We start from the raw sequence: 27,136 nt of genomic DNA on the forward strand, positions 1-27,136 counted from the left end.
AAAGCATTGACTAACCTAATCAATATTCAGAAACGTAACTAAAAACTCCTAAACCACTGTCATTTTTTTTAAATGGTATCCTACGGCAGTGGTCTGTTTCAGCAGATATCTTTGCGGCCACATTGCTATGTGGAAGACACTATCAATTTGAAAACTCTTGCCTTAAACTTAAGGGATCAAACAAACATTTCTGCACCAGCAAAGTTCAAACATTGAAATTTCAGCATGGTAGATGCAGTTAGATTGGAGGCAAGTAGTAATGAAAAGACCGAGAAGTCTGTTGTTCAAAATAACCAGTAGCAGACAAATTATTTCAGAAAATGTCTTTATTGGTTGTATAATCATAATATAAGGAACAAAGAACTGGACAGGGACCAGTTTCCATTTGGAAACTTCAGAAAAGATCAAAATATATTCTGCAGCTCATGGGAACATTCTCCACCCAAATGGCAGCCACAGAAACTATATGCAAGAAGTACTTAACTGCAACTGTACATTGTGGATAGATTCAGTGTAAATTATTTTTATACATTTTAATCGTGTAAAGCAAAGAAATTAGCATCGTTGTTCATATTTTACAGCTTTTTTCATTGCATAAGTGTAATCAAAGTTATAAGTGTCTGAAGTGACTGTACATTTATATTTTTATTATTCTAAAACAATGAAAAAACTTATGAAACAAAGAAACTTAATAGATCAAAATTTAATTACTTGAAAATCTATTCTAAAACTACTTGTCAAAAGTTAAATTACAAAATAGTACAATTAAGCATTTAGTTCATCTTTGCTGGGGGATTTCAAAACTACATTATAAAGTCTTCAACTTTGCGAAAACCCCTCAGAATTATGTACAAAAGTTAAGGTGTTAATGTTCATACAAAATTTACATTCCTAAAAAGTTTAACATTTGGAATGGGAACCAAATTCAACTTTGACTGTAAAGCATTAAACAGTTTGAGGAAGGATTCTCTCCGAGACCTGAGACTAAGGAAAATCCACGAACTGGAGGTATTCTTAACATGTCACTTTGTTCAGCATTTCAGATAACTGTCCTTTCAAAATAAAATATAAAGCAACATGCAGTAAAAGGGTACCTAATGTGTTCCTTTTGGAGGATTTAAAACACCTTCGGAAACAAAGACTTGTGCAGTAAAGTTGTCGTTGGTTCAGCTACATCAATGAACACGTTAAACTTCAAATTCACATTTTAAAAGGCCAACCGTGGCGTTCTACCTAACATTGGCAAAGTAAAAACATAGAAAGCAAATTAGAGGTTGTAAAAAAAACTGATTTAACTTCAGTAGTGAATCTTTGTATAAATAACTTGATAAACCCAATTTCAACACAAAACCCAATTTCAACAATGCCCCTTTCTGTTCTATCGCTAGAGACTGTTTCTTCTACAAATATAAGGATTTTAGTCAGAGAACTATATCTGGGAAGATTCAGAAAGCAGCTCATGTCTTAAGGTCAAGAGAATGCAACTGGTTAGAAATGAGGCCGCTGGTGAGTGAACAATGATGCCAAGACTGTATAGAATATATTTTAATTTCTCAGTTCAAATTTGATAGTTTCAACTTGCTAAAACCCAGAGAAGGTTGAGATGAGAGGGTTTTCTGCAGGCTTCAGCGTTTTCAAACTTTTAGACTGATAATTGATAATGTTAAAACAAATCTGAAAATGAAATAAATTTAAATTACATCTTTCTCTCAAATACATTCACCCAAATAAAACCTGAGCAGGAGAGTGCTTTAACACATGTATATTTGTGTGCTTGTCAGTGATATAAATACACTTACAATACTAAAACACATACAACTGAACTAGTTAGATTTGCAGAATGAAAAAACTTCCCAAACATTAATGGCCATTTCAATTGTAACATTAGAGTAAACACCTTTTGTAAAATATTAAGTTCCCTTTTTTAAAAAAGCTGGTGTACTTCTGAGATAAAACGTGCAACACTTTAAAGAACATCTTAAAAATTATGAAGTAGTAAAACCTATAATTCTACCATTAGTTTCATAAATATAAATTTTAAGTATGAATTTTTTCACCAGTTAGTTTGTGTAGACTGTTAATTGGATAGCCATATTCTTTTAAATAGACTGAACATACATGTTTCTGAATATTTACAACAGCAATTATATCCAGTAATCTACAAAACATTACAGTGTTTTGCACAATTGCTTCATTCTAGCAGTAATGGTTACATCAAATACATGACTATAACCACAGATCAACATCAAATATGATTCATTTTCTATCAAGTTACTAGTCTCCAAGTCCAGTGCATAGAAAACAATCATGCTTTTGGTTATACCTACTAAGGGGTTTCAGTAACCACCTTTTTTTTTTTAATGTACATAACAAGTCTCAAAGGCACAGATTTTATCCATTCCAAATTAACCAGAAATCAATCACAGGGTAAAACAGAGTTGCAATAAAGGCAAGTACACTGATGGATAAATAAAACTAACCAGGCACGATTAATTTTTGGGGGATAACATTTCTAATTTTTGCTAAAGTTTAAGGGTTGGCCACATTTTTTTAATGGCTTAAATGGCAGAATCAGATGGCGTGTACAGCAATGGGCTCCATTTTACTTTTCTCATTTAAGGATAATTAAGTTCGAGGGGCCCCAATGGTCATTTAATGTTCTGATGCAAACACCATAAAACTCTGCCCGTTTTCTCAATTTCTCAATGGTTGCATAAATTTGGATGTACCAAAACAACTTCAGATTCCAGCTTGCAACTATAACCATTTCAGTTCTTTGGCCCATCCACCTCGGCTGTTTATTTCCGCCTGCAACAAATGGAAACAAATTACAAGGATCAGTAAAATCTACTTTCAGCAAAGATTTTGAGTTTCAGTTCACAAAGACAGGTTTCGCTGCTTAGTGCTACCCCGCAGAACATTTGTTAAAATACTCTTAAGACCTCCAGTCTGAACACTTACAGGCACATATCCACTTCAGACTTAAGAATATCTAGTTGGGCTGTGCAGTGTTGTGCAAGAAAACGGGTGCAACCTCCAGTCTTTCCTTCTTTCTATCCTTCCTTCCACCCCTCCCCCCCTCTCTGGGACCCGACACGATTCATCACACAGCTCAGTGTGGCGAGGCTGGTGTTAGGCAGGGTAGGGCGCCTAGAGCAGCTGCTCAGCTGGAGAATTGGCCATGATTGATCCGTCACTGCGGTGATATATCCATGCTAGAGGCAGCTGTGCACTAAAAAGGAAGATGGAGAGCAGCTTCCATCACATCTAATAGGTACCATGGAAGAGTTTACAAGTCTGAACGAAGCAGAAACTATTTCAACATTTAGAAAGTGGTTTAGAATCCAATTGGGATTATAACTACTGATGTTGGGAGGGAATGTAAATGCCTAGATGGACTTCTGTCTAATTCTGTGGTTCCAATAATCACATTCAATCATCCACTAACATGTTACATCATGGTCTAGTTAGTTGTTTAAATGGGAATTTATTTGGCCACCATTTTGCAAGAAACTCTATATTAACCTGCATAGAAACCACCTGGTTCAGGTATTCACATCTTGCGCAAAAAGATGGAATACTAATTTGCTCACCACTCTTTGCTAGCTTTTTTCATGAGTACAGTCCAGCATTACACTCCTCGGAGCAAAGTTGGAGCAATTTCCCAACACTGAAGCTGCTTTGAGTTAGGTTCAGTTCAAATCCATCTAATGTTTTGTAAAATAAGAATATTCGTGTTTTATTTATTTTTATTTTATTTTACAGAACATTGTTAAATTGTTTGATTATGAAAAGCTTTTGACAGTCTGAATGTCAGTATAAAGAGTAGTTTAAATGAATAGGAAAGTGCATTAGAAAAATAAGCATGCATTAAAGTGTTCCTAATTGTCTTGGGGCATTAATGTTATCATAGTAATTAAAAAGTGTTTGTACAACATAATTACATTAAAACTACATTTTGTTAGGTCAAGAGGCAAAGCATGATGGCATATTAAGTAAAATAATGCAAAATGCCAGGAATGTGCTGAAGAGGCAAAACAACTTGGAAGGGCAGGTGTTGGGATTTCACACAATTCCGTAGGAAAGTGGTGCAAGGGTAGTCGTTGGTGGAAACAGATGACTGAACCAGAGAGCAACAGTGAGAAACATGCATCTCAAATACTAAAAGAGAAGAGGAAGTCTGTGGAGGAATCACATTGGAAGTGGTAGAAATAATGAAAGATGATTGTTGAATGTGGAGACTGAAGTGAGATAATCCTTGTGATGGCTGGGAGAAAGGTGGACATGAACGGAAATAGAGGAAGCACCATAGAGTGCCTAGTTAACTGTCGTGGAGGAAAATAAATAATGAAGATAAAAGAACGACAGTTTAGAAAGTCTTATCACCAGAGCAAAATTGCATACAAACAAAATGGTAGAATCAAATGGAGTTGATGAGGTTATAATGGATGTCGGTAGTTAATTTCTCCCGAGATGGAGATAGAGATGTCATAAAGATTGGAGAAGCTGGATCGTTGTAAGGATTTAAAATGGAAGTCGATAAAAGTATGAAAAAATATGAGTATTGAGGACACTGCAGCAATTCCAACACAGGTCAATGTCGTAAGTCACTAATTTGATTAAACAACAAAATTCTTCCAAGTTTTACTTCACCACTGAGTGGAAAGCTGACAATATTTTGCCATTTGTTTTTAAATGCTGGATGAAACATAATGATAGCGTCGTTAACAGAAGGCAGTTAAAAATAAAAATATAAATCAGAATACTATGCAACTTGAGGTCAGGCCTTCACAAGACACATTTCATTTTTATTTTTGGTTTAATCTAGCGTTCTGTAGCTGAATAAAACAGCAATAAATATTACTTACTTGGACTGAAGTGACTTTGCTTTCTTTGATACTGCAATACACAGCTTGCATTTGTACAGCTTCTCACTATGACTGCGAAGGTGAACTCGGATGTTCTTCCGGAGATGGAACAATTTATCACACAGCTAAAAATAAAACATTTTTCACAGGTTACTGTTTAGAAATTACAAACAAAGCACAAAGTTTAGGCAAAATATTAAAATGCCCAAAGAAAATGATCTATAATGGATTTTCTTTTTTTTTGACATCTTCATTATTATAACATTGATACTATCAGTATCAGCATAAGCAAAAGAGTTACACACATCCTATCTTTAGAAAAAGGTTACCCCCTTGAAACTTAATAAACTGAGTAAACAGTCCTATGCATTTCTATAAAGCTTCCAAAGACTATTTTCAGGATAATATTTCAAGATTTACTGTTAAATTAAAATGTCAATGTTTCCAGTGCGGTCCCGAGAATTGAATCACTATTTAGGCAACTTTGGATGTTAAGATCATCTCTCTACAACTCAAGTCACAGAAGGACCATGGAAGCAATCACTTATCATTCTGGAACTGCTCAAATGCAAATTACCTTGCCAGGTAAGGATTATAGATTACTTAGCAAAGATATTTTAGCATAGTTCTGAGGAAAGTCAATGCTTTAATGATGACTGTGTAATAGTCCAAAGTCACCACAGATGTGTTTATTATTGACCTATTTAAGTATAGCCCATGGAACTAGTGAGGGACACATATCCAAATCTGCTCAAACTTCATCCGTTAAAATTTTAGAGATCATCTCGTGTAAAGATAGTCCTTGGGATAAAATAATTTTCCTCATCCCATCCTCCCATCAAGATATCAACCTTATACAAGTTCCAACAAACAGTACTTACGAGACAGGGCCAGCGCCTTCCCCCACTGTGTCTGATTCTGTGCAGAAACAGAGTGTCACAATTTGTGAACGTTGTACTACATTCATGGCATGTGTGGGCTCCTGAAACTTTGGTCTTTTTCATGCTTTCTTCACCTATGTATTTTCTTCTTGCAGTCAATTTTAACGTTTCCTTACATTTTGGCTGCATTTTCTTCAGTTTTTGTGCAGCTCCCCGCAAATTCTAAAATATATATTTGTAATCATATTACATGTATTTGCACGGTCCTATTACCATTAAAACAGCATAGGCCATTTGAAAGATATAACATGCTTTTAAATTTAGTATTTCATTACATGACCAGCAACTCATACAAAGGACAGACACTACAAGTGATTATTGTGCACATTTCATAATACTGTTTAAGGCCTGTCCCGCTTACACAACCTTTACAGGCGACTGCCGGCACCCGTGATATGTCGCCGAAATGTTCAACATATTGAAAATTCCGCGGCGATCAGAAAGACTCTACGACTCTTTGGAGATCTCTGACGACCATACAGGCGACCCCTGGCGACATGTCGTGGGTTACAGGCTGTATGGTCATGAAAGGTCTCCTTTGGTCGTGAGAGGTCTCCAAAGAGTCGTAGCGTCTTTCTGGTCGCTGTTGAATTTGCAACATGTTGAAAATTTCGGCGACCTATCACGGGTGCCGGCAGTCGCCTGTAAAGGTCACGTAAGTGGGACAGGCCCTTTATCTATTTATTTCCTACATGAACCTCTTCTTGCTTAGTGGTCTCTGTGCTAATTATCTGAAATCCTTGCAATACATATGCAAAACAGAGGTTCATTGGGCTCGTGTCATCTTGCTACATTCTATCTTACTAAAAACAATTCAACACCCATGTTTAAATATTTGGTTTTAATCAGAAGAGTTCATTCTCTTGGAGGCTTGCAACCACCTTAAGCTGTTTTTTCCATAAAACAGGGGCAGATTTACACAACTGTTAATCTTGTAGGAAGTACATTCATGGAGAAAATCTCTTAGAAAAGTTACTTCCGTTTTTCATTCATAAATTCCACTGTGCTTTCAATGTTAAACATTGATCGCAATGAACTAATTTGAAGGGTTAACCGTGAACTCTACCGAGCATGTTGATAGCTCAATGCCACAGCTTTATTTATCATATCCTCATTTTGCCTTTCAAATGGTTTCACAGACCCCCTGCACATTTCAGAAAACAGCACAAACTTAAGAGTTAACTGTGCTGGAATAAGGGCACACAGGTGGTTCTGCATAATTGATGTTTCCACGTCATGAACTGAATATAATGCAAGAGATTAATTAGGGAATAATGTTCGATTAGCATGGCCGAATTATAACACTATTTTGGACAAGGAACCAGCGACCTGCTTAAAAGTTACTTTAGAAACAGACAATCAAAAAAAAAAAAGCTGTCTTTGGTAGAAAACAAAACAGACCAGGAAAAAAAAACTGGCGTAATTACTCCGCAGTAATCGGGCATCATTGTCTGTTAAGAGCAGCTGCTAACTTTAGGTGGCCATTGAAATTGACAAGCAATCACTTCACTTGACACTTGTGCAATGATACCATTAAAAAATGTACTTTAAAGCCTTTAATATTTTTAGCTTGTGGTTATAGTTATTGTTATTAAAAAGACCTATTTTTGAAAATCCTGCAGGAAAAATAACTATTATTGCTGAGTCTCTAGTCCCCAACTCTCCCATTGACACAATCGTTTCTGTAATGTGATTTTCTATTATGTAAGGTTTCTTAGGAACACAACTATTACATTTTAGTAAAACTACCCTATATCGAGAATTTTAGCAATAGGGCTGAAAATATCAAATTGTGTGCATACTCAAAATAGCTGCACGTTTTCCATAAATGAAATTTTACATGGCCATTTAATTCCCACCTACCCTCTTCCACAATTTAACTAGCTGATCTCAAGTTCATTTACTCACTTTTGATCCATTCATGTTAAAAAAATCTATTGATCTCAGTTTTGATTTCAATTCCCAGAGCCGTTTGAGGGCGTTCCAGATTTATGCTGCAGGAATTTCTCTACCAAATGATGCATCTAAAGTTATACTTGTGTCTTCCTTCAAAGTAACCTCTATCGACCCAATCAATTTTTATTTTAAAGTCAAATAAATCACTCTCTTCGTTCATTATTTAAAAGAACTACAAGCCAAGTCACTACATTGTCACCATAATTTATAGCTTTGACCTTCTTTCATTCCAATGAAGCTATTACCCACTCCCTGTCCAGCCACACCATATATTTAAGATGCAGTGTTTAAAACTGAAACAAGTACTGGAAAGTATACTAATTTAAATGGTAATTCTTCTAAGATAGACACAAAATGCTGGAGTAACTCAGCAATACAGGCAGCATCTCTGGATAGAAGGAATGGGTGACTTTTCTTCGAACTGAAGAGTCTGAAAAAGGGTCTTGACCCAAAACTTCACCCATTCCTTCTATCCAGAGATGCTGCCTGCCCCGTTGAGGTATTCTAGCATTTTGTGTCTATCTTTGGTGTAAATCGGCATCTGTAGTTCCTTCCTACACATGGTAATTCTTCTTTTACTTCTAACAAAATAAATCGAAAATTAAAACAGGACTACAAGGTCTGACACGAGCTGCGGGCAACAATCAGTTCACATGTACAAATGTTTAAAATGTCCTAACTTCGAAAGTGCCAGCTGCACATCTAAATGCAACCAGAATGCAGAATGGTTGCCCCTTATCTGCACTGCGCAGGGTGTCAATGCAAGTATGAATGGGATGTCCATCATAATTAAGCAAGTTATACCAGCAGCTTACCATATTGTGCAGTTTACTCCCAAAAATTAGATTGATGCTGATTGCAACCAGCAGCAACATTTGATTTGATATTTGACCCAATGTATTAAAAATGATACATTTATAAGATGATTATAATTAAAAAGATGAATTATAATAAGATAATGTTACACCAGAAGCTGTGAGACCTGAAAGAAGTACATCAAATTATGAGACGGGTTAGGCAGTCAGAACCTTTTTCTCCAGGAAGGAAAAATCAAATACTAGAGGGCCCAGCTTTAAGGCGAGAGCGGTAAAGTTTAAAGGAGACTAGACCAAGTGCAGACCCGTTGGGTCTACTCCCCCAACACAGCCGTTCCCTACCCGTAGCCCCCACGGGAGACGTGGTCCACCAACTCAAGCGGCTCAGGAATCAGCAGTGCGGCTGTCTTTAAATGGCGTCTTTGAGGCAAGATGCAGGCGCCAGCAGCCGTTATGGTCGCTGGCCAGCAGGAGGCGACAAAATGAGTGAGTGGGGGGGGGGTAGCAGGATTTGATTAAAAAAGTGTACATAAACACGATGAAGTGTAATGAGTGGATACTTAGAAAGAAAAGTGAAATCTCTACCGAAATGGAAAAGATCTCAGCGATTGTGCGTCTGGATTCGGCGTGGCATGGAATCAAAGGAAGAAAGGCAGCCGGCAGCCGTACATGTAAATGGATCCATTCCGATTGGACATCTGCGAGCATTGGGCATTCCGATTGGACATCTGCAAGTATTGGGCATTGTGACATCACACGATGGAACGAATCAAAAGGCAGAAAGGCAGCCACAGAGTTTTATATAATAACTAGACCAAGTGCAGACCCGTTGGGTCTACTCCCCCAACGCAGCTGTTCCCTACCCATCGCCCCCACGGGAGACGTGGTCCTCCAACTCAAGCAGCTCAGGAATCAGCAGTGCGGCTGTTTTTAAATGGCGTCTTTGAGGCGAGATGCGGGTGCCAGCAGCCGTTATGGTCGCTGGCCAGCAGGAGGAGACAAAATGAGTGAGTGGTGGGGTGGGGAAGAAGGATTTTATTAAAAATGTGTACGACGAAATTTAATGAGGAGTGGACACTTGGAATGATAAGTGAAATCTCTACCGAAATGGAAAAAATCAGGGCAGCTTCTATGGGTGAGAAGGCAGTTTATTTTTTGAAATATTGGGGGGGGGGGGGGGGGGGAGAGGGAAGGATTTGATTAAAAATGTGTGCATAAACACGACGAAATGTAATCAGGAGTGGATACTTTGAAAGAAAAGTGAAATCTCTACCGAAATGGAAAAGATCTCGGCGATTCTGCGTCTGGATTCGGCGTGGCAAGGAATCAAAGGAAGAAAGTCAGCCGGCAGCCGTACATGTAAATGGATCCATTCCGATTGGACACCTGCGAGCATTGGGCATTGTGACATCACACGATGGAACGAATCAAAAGGCAGAAAGGCAGCCGGACGGACGTCAGGCAGCCACACAGTTTTAATATATAATAGATAGAAGATAGATGTGCAGTGCAACTATGTTTTAAACTTAAGGGCCTGTCCCACTTGGCCATCATTTACGCGACAGGCCGGCAGTGACTGACGCGCTACTCCACACTCCTCCACACCACGTGCCCGTCCCGCGCTACCCACACGCTAGCAGGTCGTGTAAATGGCGCACGAATGACGGCCAAGTGGGACAGGCCCTTTAGTAGTGAGTGCTTGGAACCCACTGCCAGGGTTGGTGGTTGAGAACAGTAGCATTTAAGAAGCTTTGGGTCGGCATATGGGCATGCAGTAAATGGAAGGATACAGATTATGCCCAGATCGAGAAAAGCTGGTCTTGGCACAGACATTGTGGAGCGAAAGGCCAGCTCTTGTGCTGTACTATTCTATATTCTATGATAAGCAATAGAATTTATAAAACAGAAGGCAACCACTGTGTTCAATCTTTAAAAGTATCAAACTCATCTAATTTCTAACTCACCTCCACAGACTTACAACTTTCTTCTAATTGCATATCTATTTTCCGTTTAAGGTTACTGTTGAATCTAGTCTCACTACATTTTCAATGCGGTAGATACCAGACTATAGGTAGCTACACTTCAAAAAATGTCTAATTTCTAGCTCTTTTACCAAATGTCTTGAATCTGTGTTTACTGGTTACCAACCAATCAGGCAACTTAAGGGTTCCAACCTGAAACATCCCCTAATCATGTTCTCCAGAGATGCTGCCTGGCCCATTGATTTACTCCAGCTTTGTGTGTCTTTCTTAGACATTAGATATAGTTTATTTAGTCAATTAATTTAATTTAAACTTTGAAATGCTTCTTAAATGTCATTTAAAAACTTTCATTACTTTAAAATAAGACCAGCTTCTCTAGTCTCTCCATGAACCTCAATTTCTTCAACTTAACATTCCAGTAAACAACTTCTGCACTATCCCCAAAACCTAAAATACTTGTAATCAATGTACAAAAAATTAGCTCTACTCCATTGCCTTTGCTGCTTCTATTTATAGAACCTACAATTAATTATGATCTCAATTCACCAATATAAAATGGCGTAATAAAATTTAAATCCTTTGGTTGCATCTCGTAATCTAACGCTCAAGATTACCATTAAGACTAAGAAAGGATGCATACCTTTGGTAGGCTCTTGGAACCTGTGAATTTTGAACTAGCACTGGCTACTCGCAACTTCATTGCCTTCTGAGAGGTAGACAGTTGTGTTTTTTTGTTTATATTATTAGCTTTTGGATTAGGTCGTTTTGTCGCCTTTTTAACCAGTGTATTCTTAATGTTCAAATTTAACAGCTTCTTTCCATACAAGGCAACAGGTTTGATTCTCTTTATTTTTGCTGTCACAATCTCTTTCATCCTTCCTGAAGCTTCTGAACACGGCAACTTTCTCTGACCAAAGCCATGTTCAGTTGTGTTACAATTCTGTCTTCTAACTGTTGCTCGATCATTAGGAGTGGTTATTTTCGACTTTACTTTTTCAGGAGTCTTTGTTTCAGTTGCACTGTTGTTCCTTATCATGCGACTTGGAGATAAATCTAATTGTTTGCTTTTGGTTTGGTCAGGTAACCTATTAATTTTATCCTTTTTTTGGGATGATAAAAGAAATCCAAAGGATAAACCAGCTTCAATTATTTTCTGTGTAGGTGTACGTTTCCTTTTACCCAGGACAGCTTTTATGCATTGCAAATAATTTTGGTTTTCAGCACCTAAATATCGACATCCTGTGCTACTTACTTTCCTTTTAACTTGTGTTTTGCTGGAGGTGATCAGAATCTGCTTTTTTGGGTTCCTGGAAACAGTTTTTAACTGTTCTTGTTTCTTTGTCCCTTGATGAGTTCTCAATCGTGATAAATTTAGTTGCTCATTTCTACCTCGTCTCCTGTTTAGCCGAGGTGTCGCCTTCCGTTCCTTCACTACTCCAGCAATATTTTGGCAAACTTTTGGAACTGGGGTTTTTCCATCATTTTGTCTTTTTAACTTTCCAACATTATCTCTTGCAGGCAATTGGTTTAACAGTTTCTCCGTCATAACTTGTTTTCCTTTCCTTTTCGCTGGCCCTGCCGCACAGATATCATCAGAAAACAGTTTTTGATTCCCATGAAAATTATGTCCATCTAATAGCTTATTCTTCAATAGTTCATTCTTCAGAAGTGTTTGTTTTGACAATCTTTTCTGAGCAGCATTTTTTGAACAATTTGGCATATAGTCCAAGTTCTTCAGTTTACACTTTCTACAATTTACCATGGACTTGAATGACTGTCTAGTTCTTCTACCAATGTGACCATGATCCATCAAGCAAGGTGACAACTTAGCTGCAGTGCTTCCTAGAGAGGAAGAGCATTTCACTGACATATCATACAAGGCACATCTTCCAGACTTTCTTGGTTGAGTTTTTGATGACACTGCTACCTCCGCAGAACTTACTGACAATTTATTCTTCACACTTGTTTTAGAAATACTGGAATTTGTTTGGCGTTGAGACTTTTTGGTTGCAGAGCAATTATTTTCTGGCTGGATTTTCTTATCAAGTAAACTGTTCCAGCCTTCTATTTTAACTTGAGGGTTATTTATTTGTATTTTAGCTGGACTACAAACTACTTCATTTCCAGTATAACACGGAGACACGTTGATTTTACAATTTAAAGGTTCAGATTTTAGTGCAAACCATGTTTTGTTTAATTGTTGATTGTCTTCTTTTTGTTTCTGTGCCGTTGGCAAGATCTTTTCAATGACAACAAAGCAATTGGCAAGTCCTTTTGCTTTAATCTGGTCTTGCTGCAGTTGGCTTTGTGCCCTCTTGATCCTTTGTTTCCTTGTCCCGGTTGCCAGTGAATAATTTCTTACTTTGGCCTGTCGAAGTCTTCTTTTCTGTTTCCAACTAGCCTGTTCTTCCCCATCAGTAACAGAGGTTTTTCTCTGCAACCCCAATACACTAAGTAGTTTATATTTCTCAGTTGTGTTAGGTGAATAAAGTTCTTCTTCAGTGGCCACTTGTCTGACCGGTGACCGGAGAAGTGTATTCACTCCTTTGGAACCAGAGTTATCTTGAGGGCCAGAGTTATTATGATCCAAGTGCTTTGACGCTCTTGACCGTGATTTGGATTTGATGGGGGATTTCTCAAGGTTACTTTTTCTTTGATGATAAACATTTCTCGACGTATCTGCAAATTTTGGTTCGAAAGAAGTAGGAATGTTATTAAGTGCCTTATTTGCAGCTGAACATCTTTGTGGCAAATCAGATTTAACCTTTAACTTTTTAGATGGAGTTTGACCTAATAATTTAAAACGTCTACTGGGATTTTCCAATGTCTCCATCCCCAGATTACCAAAACAGCTTTCAGAATGAACTGGTGCCATCTTGTCTTTGAAAAGTCCCGACTGCATTTCTTGTAGCTTAAGAGTAAAATCAGGCACTTTAATTTCACCTTGAATCACTGGTGAATGTGATATTGGAGAAAACACATTTCTACCAAATTTATCCTGTTTTTGTTGTGCTGGGCCGTCTTCTAACTGGCCAAAACGATAGTAAATATCAGACACATGCTGCCTCGATCCAATTAAAGATTGATCAATACAAACTTCATATGAAGAAAATTCCTTTTTCTCTTCTTTACTGGGTTCCTCTTTGCACGCTTTACTGTTCCCAGTTCCATGCAATTTGCACAATGCTGCACATATTTCAACCACATCCCAAATCCGCAGATGTCTGGCTAAAGCAGATGTTTCAGCAAAATAATCCGGTTTCACAGACAATGAAGACGTGTAGGAAAATTCCAAAAGCGGAAGAAAACTTATGCTGCTGAAACCTAGAGAGCAAAATATAAATATAATTACAAAACATAACTAGTCTTTCAATTAATCTATGAAAATCCAAGCAATCCATTTGTCAAAGTATGTTTCTATAATTAATTGTTAACGGAAGGTTTTAAAAAACAAAACTAAAGGTCTAAATTTTATCTCCCTAATCTTTTTCTTATTTTTTTATCTTCTAAATGCAAAACCTGTAACTAGCATGACAGTTCTAATGGATGCAACTTTGGTCCACCTACATTTATACTGATATTTATCAGAATAATTTCATGAACACCAACGCAATGTGCAATCTGAATACTGGAATTATCTCTTTCCTGCTGCTATTGATTCACCCATATCCACAATTCTTCCGCTTCAAATTTCATTTTTTAATATCATGTAAATGAAAATTTCACCTCAGCTCTTTGGTAAACCAAAGGCAAAATTATTCCATCTGCTATTTCTGCTAGAAATGTGCACAAATCACATTTCTATTTCCTTAAAATTGTGTGTGAGGGTACATTACTTATCAAACTATATTTTCAACGTGCACTATTTGAATAGTGAGATTTGAAAGTTAAGGAAATGTCACAAATGCCAAATGCAACCGTGAATAAATAATAAAAGCAGTAAGAATACCAAGGGTGCTGCTACTTCATAATTGCTAAATCATAAAACTAGCATTCTGTCACTGAAATGAAGACAATAGAAATCAGTTGTTGCTGAGGCAAATACAATAACAATATTTAGAAGACACTTCGACAGGCATGTGGATAGAAAGGTTTGGTATATAGGTCAAACAAGGGCAAATGCTGGCATAGACGGGCATTTGGTTGTCAATGACATGTTGGGCCCAAGGGCCCGTTTCTATGCTGTTTCACTGACTAATTCCTCATGATCAAGAACACCAATGTCTCAATGTGCAATAAAAACGAACAGTTGAACAGTTTCCTACTCATCTTGTAGATGAATATTAATTTCACAATTCGCACAGGGCAGTGGATCTAATTTACAAGTTAAGCAGAAATATTGAGACAAATGCTGGAAATGCAGGCAGCTTCTGTAGAAAGAGAAGCAAAATCAACATTTCAGGTAAAAAACCCTTCACCTTGCACGAAGAGTCTAATTAGTTGACATAATAATTTCTGTACCTCTTTCCACGTGTTGTTGACTTAATTGTTTTCAGCATTTCCAGCTTCAGCAGTTTAAAAAAAAAATGTCAATGCTGAAGAACAAAGTGAGTTTCATACACTATCTAATATTTGCAGCACAAAAATAGACCACTTATCCCTAACTGCCATTGCCACTGCTCTCCACAAACTTCAATCATCTTAATTCACCTCAACAAATCCTTTCATTGATCATTATCCCTGTGTATCTTGTTTCTTTTTAAATGCATTTGCCACTCACCTAGACCATTACGAGAGCAAGTTACACTTTATATACTCATTATAATCTGTAAATAGCTTACTCATGAATTGCGCATTAATTGTTTTTAATTGCATCGTGAATCATGGTAATTGGAGTTCAAATATCAGAATGCATGGACTTGGAGTTGACAGCTGACCCTAAAAAATAGATTTGATGCTTCTGTCACACAAGATACTAATAAGTACTTTCCAATCAGCATGACAAAAAAAAACCTTAAAAAGCATGGATGTGGATGTTGGTGACAGATGAATTTAGAATGCTTTAAGTAGGCTTTATTACTGCCAGTCCATCTTTACACAACTGCAATTAGAAGTTTAAATGGTAAAATAATTAAATAATGAAAATTCTGTGACCCCCGACAAGTAAATAATGGAAACAATACTTGTTGTTCATATTCTGCCTTTGTTTCCAAATGCTTCATTGACAAATAATTGCTTGTTTTTCTTAACAATACACTATTTTATAGGTAGAATTAATAGCCAAACTGTCCAAAGCGTCCCACAAAACTAAACCAAGGGAATCATATTAACCTGGGGATAGATGCTAAGCAGAATAGAGGGCTCATTTCTTTCGCCCAAAAGTGCAAATATTTAAGTAAAAGGAGATTTAGTTCAGCATCACATGCAAAATAATGCACGGTAATTGTACATGCCCTTAGTGCTATACCAAAGAGTCAGCCTAGGTTACGTATTCAACTCTTTAGCGTGTATTTTAATTTTTGAAGTTATGACTCATTATTACCAAGATAAGCTCCCATCAGGATTGCAGTATATGTGCAAAATATATGTGCAAAATTGCAATAGGATTGCAAAATAATTACTTAAAAGTCCTTCACCTTTCAAATCCACAACTTTATTAGACATGGTTCCTTTCTCTGAAAACAGATCGTGGAAGTATTCACTAACAGCTGCCAAAACAGCACGGTGAGCTGGATAAGGTGTTTTCTCCACTATCAAAGTCACATCACAAAAAAGTCCTTTTGAACGTTGGCTGTTCAACCTCTCAAGCACTTTGCTGCAGTGTGAAGTCAGTTTACGAGTTATGTGCTTTTCTTCTGAAATCTGTCAATAAAAATCAAATGTTTATAACAGTTCTTTCCATTCAGAGTAACTTCTGTATTGACTTTGCCCGCTCCAAATTAACCAGCCCCTTGTAATAAACTGCTCTCATAACATTGCCTGCCTCTGCAGGCCTGCTAACACTAATCCAATGCAGGCATAAGTGATTTATAATTATTTTCTCTTCCTCTAACCTGAGAAATTAAATCATTACAAGCAACCTTCCTATATAGCCCCAAACACAGCGGCTAATTCACAACAAATAAACTTGCCATTATTTAGCCATGTATGTCCATTCATCCATACTGTAAATGCATCAAACAAGCATCACTATGCAACCTAATACACCCATGATCAACATGTGATGCAACTTGTGGCAAGCATGCTCTTAAATATTAAACAAAAAATATTTACCAAAAAATAACTCAATTCAATGCAACTCACTTAATTCGAAGGAATATAAATCACCAGAAACATACTCCTCTCCCTTGTAGCCATTCTTCCCCATTGAGATAATGGCAGTTCTGAATCTGAGTCAAGTTTAATTTTGCCCTTAGGAAAATTCTGGAAGTTGATGTTGTTCCTAGACTAGACTCCACGAAAGAACACAACACTAGAGGTTGTTGGCAAAATAAAGAATTGCTACCTGGAGCCATAAGATATGAGCAAGGTACTAAACGAGTACTTTGCATCAATATATGTGATGGATAAGGATGATGATAGTGAGATTAGTACGTGGCATGTTAGTATTCCAGGATATCTAATAGGTGGTATTGGTTCTACATAAAAACATGGACCCAAATGTCTCTAAGACCTAACAAGATTTATTCTAGGAATTTGCGGTGACCTCAACCAGGCACGATATTCACCTCCAGAAAAAAAGTAGGAAGTATTGGCCAGCTAGGCGCCTGGCGGGGTCCAGGGTCCTCCTGCATTTTCAATAAATTGAAAGTAATTCCGAAGCTTTCAGCTGGTAGTTCACATAACAGAAGCTTAGAATTTTTTTAACACATAACCAGTAAAATAACCCCCAAAATATAAATATTTAATGAAATAATTTACTTCATTCCGCTAAAAAAATCTTTACAAAAAAATGTTACCCGAATTTCTAAATAAGCTATTTGTAGAGATGCCAAAAGAACACAAAAGTAAAACCTACACATCACCATCTCAAGGCATAATTACGCACAATACTGCAAGGCACAGTTAACTGTCAATACACTGATGTCACATCTACAACGCTAAGAAGGTAGAAAACTAAAAACCTGTGCCAATAACAATAAAAACAAAAATTCCCAATATAAACAGAAAATCACCAAAAAGGGGAGGGGGTAGCCACTGCCCGGGAGGTAGGGCCCTGCACCTCTCTAACCCCCACTATCATCACCGGTACCATTCCCTTTCCAGTCGCAGCTCCATATGGGAAACACAAAACTGTTGACTGTTCATTTATCTATTTTCCCCACAAGAGAGGAGGGGGAGGGGATCAACGCCCCACAGCCATCTCCCCGTCTCAGCTGTCCGGGGGTCCGGGTCACCCCGAGCCCGCGCTCCCATTCGTGGCCCTGCTTCTCACCTGCTCGCGCTCCGGTTCCCTCTGACAAATGGGCACCGTCACAGCTCGCACTGCGCTGATCTCAGCAGCAGCCAAAGAGCGTCATTGTGTTCCCTCCGCCCACGGCCTCCCGCGTGTCTTCCCCCCCTCCCCTCCGCTATTGGCTGACCTTGCTGACTTCCATCATGAATCACAAGCATGCCCGCTTCCAGACCGGTACATCCACTGACTCTCTTTCCCTTACCCCTTTATTTGATGATCTTGCCAACTAAACTGTGTCAAAATCGGGAACAAAAAATTGAAAAATCTGATTCATTGTTGGGAAAAGAAAAAAAATTGGAATTATGATTTAAATCGGAAGAATATCATGCCTGCTCAACTGAGATTATCATGTCCTCTATAACCACAGGCAAGGTCCCAGAGGACTGGAGCATAGCCCGTGTTGTTCCTTTAAGAAAGGCGATAGGAATAATCCAACAAATTACAGCCCAGTGACCCATACATCAATGATAGTAATGAGGATTCATGGGAATAGGATTTACACATATTTGGAAAAGCATGGACGTATTGGGGATAGTTAGCTGTGCATTAAAATGCATCAGATCTATAGTCATTTGGTACATTAGATTCAAAATTGGCTTGGACATAGAAGGGACCTATGTTGTTTGTGATATATAGAGGGGCGAAAATGCTGATAGGCTGATTAGTAAGGAAGGTTGTCATAGTAAAACATAGACCAGTTGGAGAAATGGCAAATGGAGTTTAATCCGGAGAAGTGTTTTTCGTGTACCTTGTGTGTTGTGACTGTCAGCAGACCAATTTCCCTCTGAGGGTTAATCAAGTTTTATCGTATCGTATCGTAGGTGCTGCCCTTTGGGAGGTCAAATGCAAGGGAGATAAGTATACCGTACGTGGTGGAACCCTTGGGAGCATTGATGTACAGAAGGATCTTGGGATGCAAATCAAGTCCATAGCTTACTGAAGGTGGCAAGTTGGCCATTTTTAGATTGGAGAATGTTCATATTAGTGAACAATTAAGTCATGTAACTACAATCTTTGTTGTATAAGAACACTTTAATACAATGTTTTAAAAAAAATATTAAGCTAAAAAGTGCTGAGAATCTATGGAATCATTTACAAAGGACTTTTCACAACTTCAGTGTGTTTCTAGAATTTCATAGCGAATCAAGTACTTTTGAAATCCAATCATTCCAATGCTGCAGAAAAAAATGTTTTGCTTTACTAACTTGGTTGTCCCAGATACCAAGGACTCAAGACAAAAAGTATCTTGGATTACGTTATTACTCCTGAGGATGCATGCTCAGCTTTCGATGTCCAATTTGAAAGGCTGCAATCCTACGTTTGCTTAATATTGTGTCAAGGCACTCAATTGCAAACAATTAATTGCTCAACTTGGAACAGGACTTGACCTCAATATTCTGCACTGACTGACATTTGAACTCATATCTACTTGCACTAGCACTTAGGAGTCAATGGGAATTGGCGGCAAGCATGGATCTAAAAGTAAAAAAATAATTAGAAATGGGATATGCATTCCAAAATATCAATGGATGGTAAATAAGGAGGTTTATACCATAATGTGCAAAATAATCTTTGGAAAACAACCATTCAACTGCAAATCTAAAAGAGATTACAAAACATTACAAAAGTGAAATTTAGAAAAATATATAATACGTGACCTTGTGTTTGGCAAGTAAAATGTGATGGATTAAGATGGTCAAAAGAACGGGGTTGCAGTGCTCTCACTTGCCTGGAACCTAGGTTTCAGAATGCATTCCATCTCGCCACGTGTCCCTTCATTAAACTCATTTCCGTGCCCAATACCCAATAGTTCAATATTTAATTGCGCTTCATTTTTCCCAGAACCTCAGGGTTTTTCAATCTAACAAAGGCACCAAGCTATTGCAAGTGGCTGTCAGTTTAGAGCAGAGATTATAGCACAAACTGAAACAGAATGGAATACTGATTTGAAAATACAAGTGGAAAGGGAGGAATGGGATTAAAACATTTCACTCAAATTGAAAGATCCAGTCACCAGATTTAATGAAATTGTTTCAAAATCTACAAAAATTATGATTGCATAAGCCAGAAGAATTTACAAGATCAGCTATCAACAAACATATTTATTACAAAAGTCACTTACCAGAGGATTATCTCTCTTGTCTTTACATTGTTTGCATCCTTGGACATAGTCTCTGATGTCTGGAAACATTCCTTAAAAATATAAAAAGGCCTATTAGTAGAGATAGACAAAGTTCATACAAACTACTAGAAAGTTTGGATCAGATGCATATTTGCTATTGCACTATTCTTTCAAAAAGAAATGGGATCCGATGTTGGCAAACCTAAACTATACAAGCATTTGGGGAAGGGACGAGGGAAAAAAAATAAATCACTTATTTTACACAAAATCACAGAACTTCTGAACCATAATTTATATTCTTATTCTTATATGAAGGTAGGCAAACTGTTGGAGTAACTCAGCAAGACAGGCAGCATCTCTGGAGAGAAGGAATGGGTGACGTTTCGGGTCGAGACCCTTCTTCAGACTGATCACCCAAAAGGTCACCGCTGAGTTACTCCAGCATTTTGTGTCTACCATCAATTTAAACCAGCATCTGCAGTTCTTTCCTGCACATTTATATTTTTGAATTTTGCGATATTGTGTCCCACCATTGCCTTTGTAATAGACCACAAAAGGTATGATTACTTTGAAAGAATGAAGAACTAGACTTTTATAACTTCAGTAATTTAAAAAAATCTACTTCCTTTATTGAGCCTGGCCTTCATGGGCTGCCTTAAACATTAGACAAAGCTTTCGAGGATGTGATCCAGAGGACAATTTTTTCTTGTGAAGGATTTGCAATTTCTGATTTACACAGTTCTGAAAACAGCTGACAAGATGATAAACAGTCACAATCTCCACCACCTATATTTCATCAGCGAACGCTGGCACATTGCACTTGATCCTCATTCAGACCACATGCATTAAAAAAAATCCTGTGTTATGGCCATCTATATTTTCTCACTGATTAGTTCACTCACTACGCTTCATTATAGAAACATAGAAAATAGGTGCAGTAGGCCATTCGGCCCTTCGAGCCTGCACCACCATTCAATATGATCATGGCTGATCATCCAACTCAGTATCCTGTACCTGCCTTCTCTCCAAACCCCCGATCCCTTTAGCCACAAGGGCCATATCTAACTCCCTCTTAAATATAGTCAACGAACTGGCCTCAACTACCTTCTGCGGCAGAGAATGCCAGAGATTCACCACTCTCTGTGTGAAAAAAGTTTTATGCTGCCTACATTTGTCATCAACACACCCATCCAGATCTATTTTTGATTATGACCGTATTCTCCACATTCGTATTGTAACTGGTTTACATAGAACAGAACAGCACGGGAATATGCCTTTCGGTTCACAATGTCTGTACCAAACATGATGCCAAGTTAATCTCCTATGCTTGCACATGATCTATATCCCTACGCACCCTGCATATCCATGTGCCGATCTAAAAGCGTCAAATACCGCCATCATATCTGCTTCCAACATGCTCCAATTGCATCTTTCACTTTTTTCACTGCACATTCTTTTTCGAAACGTTATGCAATATTTATTGCAATGGTTGCAGCCAAGTCTTTGTTTAAGGATATTGCTTTGGAAACATGCACCTCAACTGTGGGACCAAAAAGGTTGATGAAAAAATTCCCAAACTTTGCCGCAAGCTAAAATATGGAAAAGGTCCATAAGTCCATATCTTGTCATAAAGTCTTGTGTCATTCCTTCCCTTATACCAACTGACACTTTGTAAAACCCATTTATAATTTATATATACAAATTTAATTTACGAAGTAAGAAGAGGTTATGGAAAATGGTTCATGCCACAACAACTTATATCACCTACCACTCAGTATTTCTCATCAATTACTTAAAGGAATGCAGGAACCCCTTTTCCGTAATTTTGAGATAGTGTCCTTAACCATAATACTGCAATACTGTTTATTGCCACTAGAGGTTCACAATGAGCTTCCCAAACTTCAGAGGTCACCCTTGATGAAAAATGTTGGTCGATGTTGTAACAATAGACTTTTAACCATTTTATTGACACACTTTTCAAGAATATACAACTGCATGAAAAGACCACGTTTCATTTGAATCGGTTCCTAGTATTCAGATTTCACATAAAGTTTATCAGTATTTTATGAATCAGTTGAGTTGACTCAAATCAGAACTTAAAAAAAACCCTAAGAATTCAACACTTTTGAAACTGAAATTTGTTATTTGACATGAAGATGCTACCTCAAAACAAATGTATTTAAGTGTCTAAAGAAACATCTGTCCTCACAACTCCCTAAATTTCAGTGCTGTTTTTCCACCTTTTTTCTAAATTAATCTAACATTCCTCACCTTCTCAAAATCAATCAGGCATTCTAAATCTGGGTTAGGCCTATGAACATCTTAACTCCTCAGAAACCTGCCTTGTTATATAGTGGGAGGCATCAAACCAAATTACTCTTGCAATCACCTGCAGTTACTGCACTATTAGTAAGAGTACCTAGTCATAAGGTCATAAATGATAGGAGCAAATTAGGCCATTCGATCCATCAAGTCTACTCTGTCATTCAATCATGGCTGATCAATCTCTCCCTCCTAACCCCATTCTCCTGCCTTCTCCCCATAACCCCTGACAACCACACTAATCAAAAAGTCCCTTATAGGGAAGAAAAGGAGTGTGCTTGTGCTGATAGAACTTAATGAAAAGTTCAGAAAAATAAGCAAAATTAATAGACAATGGAAAATCAAGCCAAACACAAAATATCTACAGATTTTGACCATACCTTGGCTGAAAACATAGGAAAGAACGAAGAATGAAGACATCTAGTCTTTCCACAACTACAACAAACACTTACAATCTCAAATTAGTTGCTTAATAAGTTTCTGAATTTGGCCATAAACCCATTTCGGACCTTTGGGTTCTCAAAGCCAAAACAGCAGTCACATGAAAACAACACCGGCAAGTTCATATTTCACTGAAGAGTTTGAGCTCCTCGCAGGCAAACAAATTCCACCACATTGGTTAGGAAAGAGATATTTTTTACAACCCAAAAAAATACTCGATCTGGAACATTTCTGGGCTCTTTCTGGGTAAACCCGGCTCTTTCTGGGTAAACCCGCTGAAACAAAAGATTTTTATTTTGGAAAATAAAACTTTGAGGCAGGCCACCGACCCACCTTCCCACCAATAGTTCTCAGAGACATTCTTGTAGGTCTCTTCCATGGTGCAGTGACGCTGGCCGACCGCCGGCTGCTGCTGCTGCTGTTGGTGGAAAGAGGCGATGACAGCGCTCCTCTGCTCGGCGGCGGCCCCCACCAGCACCTCGGTGTAGCTGGTCGCCCCTCTCTCCAGCCTCTTGCGGTACAGGGTCCCGTCTATCACTTCGTAAGCCGAGGCGGCCGGAGAGCCATCGCCCGAGGAGGAGATGATGGCGATGGCGGCGGCATCGCCGTCTCCGTCTCCTTCCACTCCGGGATTATTTTTTTCTTCTTCTTCTTCCTCCTCCTCCTCCTCCTCCTCCTCCTCGCCGCCCATCGCCGAGCCCTGCTCCTCGGCGTCCTTTAAATACCGGCTGACCACCTCAGACGAGCCGCAGTCGCCGGCCATTTTACAGGCCCCTGTTTTCTTCATAAATAAATTAGATGCTTTCGCCCCCTCCTCTCCTCTTTGGTTCGTTTTTTTTTCCCCTCAAATAAATATTCTTTTCACTTTCTTCCTCTCAGTTTTGTCGTTGTCGGCGTTGCCTGTCGCTCTTTAACTCCTCCGCTCTCTCTCCCCGGGTTAAAAAAAAATCATATATATATATATATATGGGTTGATTGACACAATATCTCCCTCAGCCGCAGAGGCGACTCCACAGCAGCCGCCGGCTCTTGACTCTTCCACCGGCGTCGTCCCGGCTCTTGACTCTTTATATAACCTCGGGCTCAACCTAGTTTGATGGCGAGAGTGCGATCGCGTCTTCTCCGCCGGGCTATTGGACCGCCCGGGGTAGTTACACTTTCTGATTGGCCCAGGGGGGTAAAGGGGGCGGGGTTGGGACCCATGACGAGTGTCACTTGGCTAACAAGGTAGGTTGACCCAACACTTCGCCTGTGCTCCAGGGACCACGCGTCTGGCAGAAGTCAAGTAGACTTGACTTGTCTTCAATGCTGCAACTCAAAGCATTTTTTTTTTGGTAACAAACGTTCATCCAGCAATCGCATCCCCCCCTCCCCTTGCAAAATAAATATACACATTTTTCAGGACTCGGTGAATCTCTTCCCCACCTCTCCAAAAAAAACAAATGATGGACTTGCAAAAGAAAAAAAGTATATTGTAAGTCATTTACTCATTCCAATTGCAGCAGAAGATTGGAAGAGCTTCTTGACACTTGAGCCTCTGTGCCGAATGAACCCTAGACCTTTTAAAAGTTTGCCACTCTGGTGAATTTGTGGAATTCATTGCCACAGAAGGATGTGGAGTCCAAATCAATGATCGAAGTGGGACCGGCCCCACGAGGCCGTAAGGCTCAAGCGACCACGTTAGGTCGCGCTTGCCGCATGGAGTCGCATGCTCGTGGGACAGGCCCTTATGGGTGTCAGGGATTATGGGGAGAAAGTAGGAGAATGGGGTTGAGAGGGAAAGATAGATCAGCCATGTGGAGTAGACTTGATTGGCCGAATCGCCTAATTCTGCTATTACTTATGAGCTTATGAACATCGAAAGTTGTAGAAGCAACCCAATATTTTTTAAAGGAGCAGAGAAAATATAAAAAAAAGTTTGCAGATGTTTCCTTGGTGGTGGTTTAATATTGAAAATGTATAAAGTACAACTGCTAATTAAAGTGATGAAGTAATACCCAAAAAGGTACCTTTTATGCAATGAAAATATGAAATTGGCTGGTTATAATCAGAAACCATCAGTCATCAAAATAAAAAAAGTAATTCTGATGGTTACACACTAAATTGGTTGCCAACTGAGAAAAGTGACCTATTTGGTTAGCACACAACAAAAGCTTTTCACTGTACCTCGGTACACGTGACCATAAACTAAATGGAACTGAACTATCTTCTGGAAGATACACAAAAAAGCTGGAGAAGCTCAGCGGGTGCAGCAGCATCTATGGAGCGAAGGAAATAGGCACTCGGGGGTCGCGTAACTATTTAGCATGTAGGAGTCTCGTTCATTATCGGCTCTTGTAAAACAAATATAAATCAAAGCAAAATGAATAGCACACTAGTTTGACATCCTTAAAATATTTGAAGGGAGGATTTGCATTTTAATAACCGCTTTTGGCATATTCCAAATGCTGCATATCAAAGGACTACTTTTGATGTGTTGAAGTAACTAAACTTACTGAGCTCCCACTAAAGATTTTATGAGCTTAATATTATTTATTCAAAGCAAAACAGTGGAGACACTCAGCAGCTCAGATCAGGCAGACGGAGAGGGAGAAATGTACAGGGAGAAACAATTAATGTTTCAGCTTGATAGATAGATAGATAGCCTTTTATTGTCATTCAGACCGAAGTCTTGATGACTCTACATAGAAATTAAAGGCAACATTTCCCATTGTACTGATAAGAGTCATCAATTTAAACTTTAACATTGCTTCTTTCCCCTTAGATTCTGCTTGGTCTTCAGAATTCCACCATTGATCCAAGGAAGATTGAGGAATCGACCTAGACCAGAACACCAGAGATAAGTCCCATGCTCTTCTTCAAAATGGTTGCCATGTACCATCTATAAGTAAGTTCTAGAAGTAGAATTAGGCGCAATAATCAAACATCTCCATGAATACGATCTGGAGGGTCACTCTAAATTTAGGCTCAAGTCTTTGCAGTGAGATTTCAGTTCTGCCCATTGACTTCACTACGGAACAGCAACACGTCAGTAAATGAACAAAAGTATATCCAATTTGGAACCAACATTCTTATAGAAACTTACAAAATTCTTAAGGGGTTGGACAGGCTAGATGCAGGAAGATTGTTCCCGATGTTGGGGAAGTCCAGAACAAGGGGTCACAGTTTAAGGGTAAGGGGGAAATCTTTTAGGACCGAGATGAGGAAAACATTTTTCACACAGAGAGTGGTGAATCTCTGGAATTCTCTGCCACAGAAGGTAGTTGAGGCCAGTTCATTGGCTACATTTAAGAGGGAGTTAGATGTGGCCCTTGTGGCTAAAGGGATCAGGGGGTATGGAGAGAAGGCAGGTACATGATACTGAGTTGGATGATCAGCTATGATCATATTGAATGGCGGTGCAGGCTCGAAGGGCCAAATGGCCTACTCCTGCACCCTATTTTCTATGTTTCTAACATTGTTTCTATGATCCAAATAACCAGACCGAAAAATGTTCACAGTTCCCATTTCAAAGAGGAAAAGCATACCAACCATCATGAAAGATAATCAAAAAAACTGGAAATCTGAAACAAGAACAGCAAATGCCAGAACCACTGGGCAAGTTAGATATCGTCTGTGAAAATAATTAATATTTCAGCTTGAAGCCCCTTCATCAAAATTGGAATGAAGAGAAACCAAATTAGTTTTGTTGCGGACAATGAGAAAAGTTCTGAGGTTAGGACTACCAAGAGATTAGATTAGTTAAGTAGTGAAATACAAAGTAGCAATTAAAGGTGCAAAAAAATGCAGGGATGGAGGGCGTGTAGGGCAGGAGGTTGTGTTGTGACAATGGAGAGAGAGAACTGAGCCAATGTAGCCGATGAACTTTCAGCAGTTCTGATGCAGATAGAGAAAGTGAGCTACCTAAAGCTGTAGAATTCAATATTAAATCAAGACATTTGCAAAATGTTCATTTGGAGAGATGATTTGGAAGAAGATGGTGTCCCTCAAGCTCATGTTGGGTATCACTTCAACAGTATAAGAGGCAAAGGACAAATCTGTCAGAATGAAGAATTAAAGTGGCAGATAACCAGGGTCACGCTGCTAATTAGTCATCTAATCTGCATTTGTTTCGCCAATGTAGAGGAGAGCACATTGTGAACCACGAATGCAATGCACTAGATCGGAAGAAGTGCAAGCAAAGCAAAGCTTCACATGGAAGGACTGTCCGAATGCCTGGATAATGTGAGAGGGGGAGAAGTTAAAAAGACAGGTGTGGCATCTCATGTTGTTGCCTGGGAAAAGTGCTGTAAG

The 27,136-nt window shown here is 38.7% G+C and overlaps 1 protein-coding gene across 2 annotated transcripts; it reads right to left on the minus strand.

The window, feature by feature from the left end:
* On the minus strand, positions 1–24,241 carry si:dkey-229b18.3 (uncharacterized). 2 transcript variants are annotated; one of them, XM_055645185.1, is made up of 7 exons: positions 23,177–24,241; positions 20,081–20,151; positions 16,139–16,364; positions 11,203–13,886; positions 5,750–5,971; positions 4,869–4,993; positions 1–2,808 (listed from the first exon to the last, which is right to left on the minus strand). In XM_055645185.1, exons 1-7 carry the CDS (start codon positions 23,628–23,630, stop codon positions 2,799–2,801), a joined length of 3,792 nt encoding a protein of 1,263 aa, XP_055501160.1. In that variant the 5' UTR covers positions 23,631–24,241; the 3' UTR covers positions 1–2,798. The 2 variants fall into 2 exon arrangements, with proteins under 2 accessions (XP_055501160.1, XP_055501161.1); XM_055645186.1 differs by having other exon boundaries at positions 11,815–13,886; positions 23,177–24,240.
* Between the last annotated feature and the right edge of the window lie 2,895 nt (positions 24,242–27,136).

This window comes from Leucoraja erinacea, chromosome 13 (assembly GCF_028641065.1).
Source record: "Leucoraja erinacea ecotype New England chromosome 13, Leri_hhj_1, whole genome shotgun sequence".
In the NCBI taxonomy this organism is placed as follows: Eukaryota; Metazoa; Chordata; class Chondrichthyes; order Rajiformes; family Rajidae; genus Leucoraja; species Leucoraja erinaceus.

Excerpts from the sequence above, each read along its gene's own strand:
- si:dkey-229b18.3 (XM_055645185.1), bottom strand. The coding sequence starts at position 23,630 with ATGAAGAAAACAGGGGCCTGTAAAATGGCCGGCGACTGCGGCTCGTCT. Across the intron at positions 16,365-20,080 it reads ACAAGAGAGATAATCCTCTG|ATTTCAGAAGAAAAGCACAT; the intron begins GTAAGTGACTTT and ends TTTTATTGACAG. Across the intron at positions 5,972-11,202 it reads GTTCCAAGAGCCTACCAAAG|AATTTGCGGGGAGCTGCACA; the intron begins GTATGCATCCTT and ends TATATATTTTAG.